This window comes from Siphateles boraxobius, unplaced genomic scaffold, assembly GCF_051911475.1.
Source record: "Siphateles boraxobius isolate OS27281-9 unplaced genomic scaffold, OSU_SipBor_1 16, whole genome shotgun sequence".
Taxonomy (NCBI): Eukaryota; Metazoa; Chordata; class Actinopteri; order Cypriniformes; family Leuciscidae; genus Siphateles; species Siphateles boraxobius.
Window position 1 is genome coordinate 15,702,871 of NW_027508766.1, and position 10,101 is coordinate 15,712,971.

The 10,101-nt window shown below is 36.3% G+C and overlaps 1 protein-coding gene across 2 annotated transcripts; it reads left to right on the plus strand.

Moving 5' to 3' along the window:
• Positions 1-523: 523 nt before the first annotated feature.
• On the plus strand, positions 524-8,940 carry LOC143739329 (flavin reductase (NADPH)-like). Of its 2 annotated transcripts, none has more exons than XM_077231733.1 (5): positions 524-653; positions 977-1,141; positions 2,146-2,347; positions 3,036-3,200; positions 7,893-8,940. In XM_077231733.1, the coding sequence occupies exons 2-5, from the start codon at positions 1,007-1,009 to the stop codon at positions 8,048-8,050; spliced, it is 660 nt and encodes a 219-aa protein (XP_077087848.1). In that variant the 5' UTR covers positions 524-653; positions 977-1,006; the 3' UTR covers positions 8,051-8,940. The 2 variants fall into 2 exon arrangements, with proteins under 2 accessions (XP_077087848.1, XP_077087849.1); XM_077231734.1 differs by having other exon boundaries at positions 531-653; positions 980-1,141.
• Positions 8,941-10,101: the final 1,161 nt, after the last annotated feature.

The following is a 10,101-nucleotide window of genomic DNA, read 5'->3' on the forward strand; positions in this document are numbered from 1 at the left end:
AAGTATCATGGAATAAATAAGTAAGTTAATCAAATTCAAATTAGTTGAACTTTCGTCAAAGAAAGACGACGCCATTCGTCATCTGAATTTGTCCGCCCACGTTAGCGGCGTTTGTTCCAGAAGTATGAATTCCCATTAATTTTCAATCCGATGATATAAACCATGAACCATACCAAACCAAGCAGCCAAGAGGCGAATCAAGAGTTTTTACAAAGTATTTGGAGCAAGAAAAAAAAAAGAATGCTGGTTAACTGCCCACCATAGGAATAAGTAAGGTTACGATTTTATTTAAAAACACATTTTTAATACCATAGTTGATAAAATCTTTTTTTTTTTTGACACAGCTTTTTTATTTTATTTTATTTTTTAGATTTTTTTTTAAAGATAGGGTAATACGCCATTACAATACACCATTTTTATTACAATACCATATATTACGACTGTAGCCTAATTTATATATTTATTTATTGTACTTTTTTGCAAAACATTCTTTTGGACATGTCAGGACTCTTGCGTGAATTACAACTCGCAAAGCGCACGCGCACTAAAGTCCTCAAGGGTGAAAGTTATATCAGCAGCTGTTTGACAGCAGCAAGCGTGTGCATGTGTTTTCTCTTGCTTTGCCACCCCCATCAACAGGAGCGATTTTAGAGGTAGCTATACATGTTTATTACTTTAAACAGTGTTGTAATTGGTAATGCTCAAATTCTTAAGATTTATCACAAATTAATTAATTTCCTAACGCACTTTCAGTTGTATCCGCAGAGCTATTTAATGTCGTTGTGGTTGTCCTTGAGGAGGAGTCTTGCGATATTAAATGTTATTTCCGGACGTTTAATAAGCAAGTTACATCACAGGCAGAAGATCCTCCGCGCAAATTAACCGATGCATATTTTCGCCCTTCTCTAGTGTGTTGTAGGCTACAAACGTGTGTTACTGTGTTATAGCAGCGGTAATTTGACTCATTTTCTTTTAGCAGGAATAAACGGTTTTGTCTTGATTAAACATGAAGATTGCTGTACTTGGAGCGACTGGTCAAACTGGTCAGCAGCTGGTGAATCAGGCTCTTCAGCAAGGACACTCCGTCACAGCTGTCGTCAGAAACCCGGGAAAACTAACTGTAACACACGAGAACCTCACGGTAAATAGTAAGATAAATATTTAAGAAGTTTAATTTCAAAAGGTATTATTGTTATTATTATTTAAATGGCATGATGAAAATTGTGAATTAGTTCATTTTACGTTACATTCCTGTATTGCTTTCAGGTGTAAGTAAAGGAGTGGACTGCAAATCCACAATCTCAAATGCAACTAAATTCATTTAGCAATGTCCTTCATGACAAACTGAAGCTTATCTTACATTTATAATGTATTTATATAAAGTAAGAGTTTAGTCTGAGTTTTTCACTCTTATTTCTTTCTAACCTAGTTGACTCAGATTTGCACAATGATAAATGTTGAACGGATGTATAAAATGTATAAAAGCATTATACATTTAGAATGTATTTATATAAAGTATGAGTATAATAGTCTGAGTTACTCATTAGCTCTCATTTCCTTTCTTACCTAGTTGACTCAGATTTGCACAATGATAAATGTTGAAAGGATGTATAATGTATAAAAGCATTATACATTTAGAATGTATTTATATAAAGTATGAGTATAATAGTCTGAGTCACTCATTAGCTCTCATTTCCTTTCTTACCTAGTTGACTCAGATTTGCAGAATGATCAATGTTGAAAGGACTTTTTAGTTTATAATCTGAATAAAAATAAGGAAGTCACCAAGTTGCAAAGGTGAACTTTTTAATGCATAACCTACTTGCAAATGTTTGTTTTGCATGCGTTTTTTGTATGTAAAATTTAGCATAACGTCACAAGTGTGGCATAAAAAATGAATGTGATTGATTTATGGGTTGATATCATCACATGATTTGCTTGCCCCACATTTTTGTGCAGAAAATGTTATGGACAGTTATCCAGACACAGCATTGCTAAATAATTATATGATTAACACCAAGCTGCCAGTGTAGATAATACTTCATGTGTTCAAGAGTCGATTTTCAGTGACCACTTTGTAGTTACAACTAGCATGCAACCTCATAACCATGTAACCTTGTTTAATTTCATGCCCTCATGTGATAGGTGGTTGAGGGAGACATTTTTTCTGAAGACAGCCTGAAACCGCATTTCAAAGGCCATGATGCTGTGTTGTCCTGTCTTGGCTTTCCAATCTCATTTTTTTATGGAGTCACTGGCTACACCCAGTCTATGACAGCAGCATTAAATGCTATGCGTGATGCCAAAGTGAATCGAATCATCACCATGACCTCATGGTACACTGACCGTAAGTGCTGTTATTATTTGTAGGTACATGAATCTGAAGGTTATTTACTAGGGGTGTAACAATATATCGTGTCACAATATATCACAATACAAAAATGCAACAATATGTATTGTGGATAGTGACAATCTGTACCGTGTATAGTTCACCCAAAATGAAAATTACTCTGCGTGATAAAAATAAAGTTTACAGAGATTTAGTGTCAGTACTAAATTAAACTACTATATATAATATTGAATATAATGTATAATAATGCAATGGGGGAATATGTGTGGGTCCTAATAATACCAACTATCTTATGTTACCAGTGAAAAGTGACCTACATTATTTTAAATGAAAGAGTGCAAGCATATTCGTCTAAAATAATTCTGTTTTCAGCTTCAGAATCATGAATATTTTTATTCTGATGTCGCTATTGTCGTGTGTATTGGGCTACCAGCACCAAGCCTAAGCCTATTCATTTCCACCCATAATGTAATACCAAATTTAGCAATTTAATCAACAATACATTTTTTGTTAACCTTTCACCATATGTCTTGGACTATCGCTCAATAATATCGTATCGTGAGTTCAGTATCGTGATATGTATCGAATCGTGACATGAGGGTATCGTTACTCCCCTATTCTTTAGTATTTTTGGTCTGATCCGTTGTCTGGTATAGTAATTGGACTGTTATGACACTCTTCACAGCTAATTCAGGCTCCAATTCCTCCTTACTCATCCGCTTCATGTTGCTTCCCATGATTAGAAGCGTTCTGAACAACATGTATGAAATGGAAAACTTTCTTAAGCAGACTGATGACATCAACTGGACTGTTGCCCGGCCCCCTGGCCTCAAGAATACACCAACAACAGGTGGGATTTATTATAATATTAAAATATAATAAATGTATGCATTTTCTTCCATTGTTGTTAGATTAAGTAACAGGTAAAATGTAGTGGCGGACAGTAACAAAGTATTTTTACTTCTTTACTGTACTTAAAGGGTTAGTTCACCCAAAAATGAAAATTAAGTCATTAATTACTCACCCCCATGCTGTACCAACCCCGTAAGACCTTCGTTCATCTTCGGAACACAAATTAAGATATTTTTGATTAAATCTGAGAGGTGGATCACTGCTACATAGGCTGCCAGAGGGAATGAAACTTGACGGCCCAGAAAGTCATTAAAGAACATGTTTAAATATTCCATGTGCCTACAGTGGCTCAACATTAAGTTTATCAAGCGACGAGAATACTTTTTTCCCGAAAAAAACCCCATAAATAACGACTTTATTCGACTATTCCTTTTCTTCCTTGTGGGCCTGAGACGAGAGTTCAAGAGATTTCCACGACGCATGCGCGAGAACTGAGAAGAGGACGTTCTTCTTCTAATACTTCTTGTTCAGTTCTCGCGCATGCGTCGTGGAAATCTCTTGAACTCTCGTCTCAGGCCCACAAGGAAGAAAAGGAGTAGTCGAATAAAGTCGTTATTTATGTTTTTTTTTTCGGAAAAAAAGTATTCTCGTCGCTTGATAAACTTATATTTGAGCCACTGTAGGCACATGGAATATTTAAACATGTTCTTTAATGACTTTCTGGGCCGTCAAGTTTCATTCCCTCTGGCAGCCTATGTAGCAGTGATCCACCTCTCAGATTTAATCAAAAATATCTTCATTTGTGTTTCGAAGATGAACGAAGGTCTTACGGGGTTGGTACAGCATGGGGGTGAGTAATTAATGACTTAATTTTCATTTTTGGGTGAACTAACCCTTTAAGTATGTAACAAAGTTAGATGTTGTGGGAAGAAACACGAGACCTGTTAGTCGCGCAGGTGTCGCTCATTATCAATCACGCCACAGGCCTCGCGCCACTCTCTCATGGCCCTCTGCCTCGTCCTGCTCACCACAAAGTACATCTGTACTTTATCAGAGTAATTTTATTTAGGGAAACTTTTATTTCTCTACATTTCATAAAAATTCATCGTTATTTTGAACTGAAGAAATCATCACCCGCTCTGAGATGCCAGAGTGGTGTCCGCTGATTCCTTTTAATTCTTTTAAGTTTGCAAATCGCAATGAACAGATCATTCGTCAATTGGACCGAACCGATTGCCACCACTCACTGACTGGTCACAGCGAGTCTCCAGTTAACAATTCACTGAATTCACAAGTCTGACTCAAAATGAGCCAAGAACTTGAGATCCTCGGAGCTTACTAATGCTGAATTTTAGGATTTATTATTGTAAATGAAAATCGTATTTATGGCATGACTGTCAGTTGTTTGTAAACTACGCAGTAGGAGTATGGAAAAGTATGGAATTTGATTTGAGTAACTTCCAGGTCTGGATATGGAAAAAAGAAAACAGAATATGGAAAAAAAATTGTTTCCAGACTAATATCCCTATTTAGTTTCTAAAATATAAAATTAAGTATTTCTAAAACAATAATTGTATCACACAAGCAGTGTTTTCATGGCAGAAGTTTAGTGATCAGTTAGTGAATTAAATCAAGGTGCACATATTCATTACGCGAAATGTCTCGTTTACAAATGTAACTCTGGTTCCAGAAGGGGAACGAGACATGGTGTCTGACAAGACATCAACGTGACCGGTGTCTGAAGCACGTATTTAAATGCAACAATGTCATTGGCCGACGACAGTCCGTGATGTCACTCCTGGTGCGACCATGAGTATAAAAGGTATATTCATCAACTTCTTCGTCTGAAGGAGAAGTAAGCAGGCAAGACTGAGACATGCCAGTGTCTCGTTCCCCTTCTCAGGGAACCAGGGTTACATTTGTAACAGAGATGTTCCCTTTCGAATTGGAACTCGCACTGCGTCTGACAAGACGCAATGGGGAACAAATACCCACTTTGCCATGCTGAGGGGAACGTCTGCCTGATCGGCTGTGACTAAGCACTTAAATAAAAAAGTGCCATGGCCTGACCCACTGCCGCGTATTCCCTTCCATTCATTTGGGACAGACGTGATCTGAGCCTCTTCATAGAGAAACTCTTTATAATAACACTAGAGTCGCGTGTGTGTCCTGTGTCCTGCTGACACAGAGGAATGCACTTCCTGAAACGCATTACCTGTCATTCATCAAAACACTTTAAAGGTTGGTGACATATCCTTTGAAAAACTCCTGAGATCCAAAAGCTAATGCCAGTGACTTATATGGTGACTCGACAGCTGAGTACGGGCATTTCACTCACATTGGATACGTCAACGTCACATTTGTATAGGCCGTAGTCTACTATTTGAATTGACCCTTCGCTAAGCCCCGCCTTCCCTAGTTACTGTTGCTACGCCTGTCAAGCTTTCGCGCATGGCACGTCTATTACAGTGTGTATGCACCGGTGTCAGACATTCTTAATTAGTCATTTTTGGCGAACATGTGAAATATCTGAGAGAGCAGGACATAAGGGACTGCAGTATGCATTCGAGGGATATATCCACGACATAATATGCAACCGATTAGCGAATAATTTCATAAAAATTGAAGCTAAAGCTTATAGTCGCAGCAGCCGCCGCCTCATACGCTGACCATTCAAATGGGAAACACACAAATTGAGGAACAGCTATGTTCGTGCACAGCAGGGTAAGTGAAATGTGAAAATAATGATCTAATAATTATAAATCAAACTGCTTATCCATAAATCTTGCGCAATAACACTAACACAGAGAGAGTCGCGATCGGATTGGGTTAAAGTTACTCAGTCAGGGGTAGTAGGCCGTCGATTAACAAAATGCTGAAATATTAAAGTATGTCAGTGAGCCTCTGTCTTGTCTTTAATCGTCTTATTTTACGTTAAAATATATGCATTATGAACAAAGAACCGCCATTATTTCCAACTTCCAAGCAATAGGTGTTTTTGTTAATCCTGTCGACATTTAGATGTGAATGGGGTCTCACACTGCTGGATCCACGCACATCATTTCTCCCCTTGGCTTTTAGATTTTCGGGAAGGAAAACAATTCCACTCACCCGTCCAAACTTTTAGGATACTTTTAGGATTTGCACAATCCATGCGCACAACGATTCGGCATGTTTCCCTCGCTCGAAAGCTTGCCAGACCTCCCGCGCCTAGTTACGGTTGCTAAGACATGATTGACCAGTGGCGGTTTTCGGGCGTGGCTTAGCTAAGGGTCAATTCATGATTGGTTGACTGCCAAATTAAAATATTAAACAGAACTTAAATTTTTCCTTAAACTTACCTTACCATACCTTTTTCCATCAGATGTTCCCCTACGTTGTCTCCATTTAAATCTCCTAAAACATTTTTATTCTTCTCAGGCTTATGCTTAACTCGATAACACCTTTAGTTTGGTTTTAATCATGTTTTTATTTGTTTGGTGATGTTTTGTATTAATTCTGCTATTTTCTGATCTGGTTCAGAGTCCTGCTTTTAATACTAAAGTACATAAAAAATCAAATACATTTATAAAATTGAAAAGGAGTATTAGTTTATTAGAGTATCTGTACTTTTACTCAAGTGTGTGATAACTTGATTAGGGGAGAGCCGGGACAGTTGAAACACTTTTCAGATAAACGTTGTTTTCTAAGATAAGGTTACAGATAGATTTGTTTTATTTTTGTGATCAACAACTCACATATGTGTTCTCTTAGTAACATGTGTTATTCGCTACAAATATAGAATGATTTAAGTAAAAACTGACTTTGAACATTAGTTGTGCTTTGTTTCAATCGTCCCGCATGAGCGGGGCGATTGAAACACAGGGATGGGACGGATGAAACATAACAGTTTAAATGGCAACTATTCATCTAATGTTTGTAGTGCATATTGTTACAACCATATTTTGTAATTTATTTAAATTTAAAGGTTCATATTAACCATTTTTGTTCTGTCGCCCAATAGACAATAGGCGATAATAAGCCTATGCGCATTTTGCGTAATCTCATAGGCTATTTTGACGAAGACAGGCAAATCAGTTTAAAATTCATTTTCTCACATTTCTTCCTTGAGTCATAGTGAGTGTTTGCTAGATGAATAGCCTGTTATTATTCATACAAAATTATGAACACTTGTTTCAACCTTCCCGACAACGCCTCCTGCCAGTTAAACCTGTATTGCACTTAAACTAAAAAACTCTGATATTGCACACTTAAGGGTGTGTTGCAGGACTAATACACCTGCCTTATTATCATTACAATGGCACATGAAACAGTAAATACAACTTGTCAGTCAAAAAAAGTACAGCACGAAAGAATTCACTTACCGCACTCAAAAACAGTTTTCCGTCTCCAACTTTAAAACGGCATGACATAAAGTAGAAATGTTTTCGCGGGTCTGGTCGGCATTGCGTGCTATGTGCTGACGAAATTTGACGTACATGACGTAAGTGGTTTTCAAGGAAATCTCAATGTTTCATCCGTCCCGCGTTTCAATTGTCCCGGCTCTCCCCTACTTGATTTGTTTACTTTGTCCACCACTGGTAAAATGCTTATTGTCACATTTGCCTTTTCTGCAAAGCTATTAGATTATCACAAATTGTATGTTTGTCTTTTGTTAAATTTGTGGTAATTTTTCTCATTCTTTTCAAAGCCAATGAGTTCCTCACACATGAAGGTTATTATGTCCCTGATGAAAATGGTCTGCCAATCGGCCAGTCTGTGTCAAGAGGAGATGTGGCTCGTTTCATGCTCTCTCTACTCAATAACAATGCCTGGATGAAGAAAGCTGTTGCTATCATCACCAAATGAGTTTGCACTTTGCTTGCTCAATGTGAACTAGAGAAAAACATTCATTTCATAATGAGACTTTCGCCCAAATTGCTTTAAAAGGTTTAAAATTGTTTTAATTGTAAAAGGTGTTTCTTGACGGCAAAGAAAGGTTGGCAGGATTACAAGAAAATGTAATTCATAAAATCTTGTAGAAAATGCATTTTGTGATGTAAATTGGAATTAAAATGAAATTCCAGGGGTAAAAATGGAGAGCAAAGAAATGACAATTAGCTGCATGCACTCTTGTCTTCTCTAAAATACTCTATATGAATTGTGAAATTAAATGTGAAAGGCCATATTTTATCAAGGCAACTTTTGTTAATTTCTAATCATTATTAGTCTATAATTTTAGGCATTTGTGTGTATTCTGTAACTAAGTCCCTGTCTTAATATTTTAAGATAATTTTCAATTCCAGTCTACTTTAAAATACCATTATAATAAAAAATGAACATATTTTAATGGTATAAAAATATTTTAGGCAAAATTTAGTCCTTAACTTTCTGAACTATATAATCCTATCTAAACCTGTGTTTTGCATGTACATTAGGTTTATTGTTACTATATTTTGTATTTTTTTTGTATTTTATATTTTTTATATTTTATTTTTTTCATTTTATGTTTTGCATATTTTGTTAATTGATGTATTCAAACTTGGTTTTATACAGTACACATAGGCCTACAGATTTTATACAGCTATACACTATGACTACTTGGATGTTCGGGTTAAAATTTTGGCTATATTGGTACATGTTATTTATTTAACATAGTCGTAAGTGATTTAATACCTTTGATCTATGTATGAAAGTGTAAAAATGTATTTTGTTTAGACGAAATAAACACTAACTAATAAAAAAAATATCTTTAGAAAGTAGCCTACCTGCAGTTCGTTCCTGCCACAAACCACTAGTTGGCTCTTCGCCATTCAAGGAGTTCAGCATGGACACACAAATCTAAGTGTTGGAAGTGAATATTTTGTGAACGATGTTTTGGGTGTTTGTTGTTGAGCAAATTAATGAATTAAACTGTCCTCTAAGATTCAGTCTGCTAGAGATAGTATAAGTGACATTTGTTATGCAATTGGTGTGACGGACCACATGAGCGCAGTGTTGCACTGTTTCATAATAAACCGTTTCTGTGGTGAAACGCTGATGTCAGTGTGTCGGAGAGTCTATAGCCTACCTTTGAAATACATGTTAGTATGTTCTATATTGTGTTATAGCGGCCTTATAATTGTTAAAGTAAGGGCCAAAGGACTTACAAAGCAATAACTTTATCATTAAAAACGTTCTAACAAAAGAGCAGCCTAAATATTCTGCTAAAGATTTACTTTTGTGTTCCGCAAAATATTTTTTTTAAAAATATTTTTTAAACGACATGAAGGCGGAGTAAATGACAGAATTTACATTTTTGAGTGAACTGTCTCTTTAAAACTTGAGTAAGATTTCACCCAGTAAATTGATATGTGGTAATTTCCTAAATAAAGGTAAAAACCAACACAAGTCTGCCTAGCCAAGGGCAACCCCGTGAGGAGACTTTCTAAATTGTTCCAGAGCCAGTTTGGTCACGTAGCTATAACCTGCTCTGGTCAGATGGATGAAATGAAAGCACAGTTGTTGATGGAGTTGTTGCACAGAGTTTAAGTGAAATATTTTTAGTTTATTCTTGTCTTTTGATCAAAGTCCAGTTGCGTTTTTATGTCAACAGTCAGAGGTAGTGAATAAAAATCTTTCATTTCCTGCACTTTTATTACTGGTAAGGATATGCTAATTGAACTGATGACTTCCTTTGATTTAATGTTCTGATTGTGATCTGAGGAATTTGTCCTCAATGGACAGATATCATGTTTGTTAATCAGAAGAGCAATAACCAGTTTTTGGAAAGAGGATTTATGCGTAATGTTGAAGGGGTACATTGAATCATTGGGGGACACGTGAATGATTCGCATTTCAAATAAAAATATGAACGTAATTGAGAAAAAATGGTTACTAATGCACAATCCCATTGCCAAGTCTTATTTTGCAGGACATCA

Coding starts and splice junctions, on each gene's coding strand:
- LOC143739329 (XM_077231733.1), top strand. CDS start 1,007: ATGAAGATTGCTGTACTTGGAGCGACTGGTCAAACTGGTCAGCAGCTG. Junction 1,142..2,145: donor TAACACACGAGAACCTCACG/GTAAATAGTAAG, acceptor CTCATGTGATAG/GTGGTTGAGGGAGACATTTT. Junction 3,201..7,892: donor CAAGAATACACCAACAACAG/GTGGGATTTATT, acceptor TTCTTTTCAAAG/CCAATGAGTTCCTCACACAT.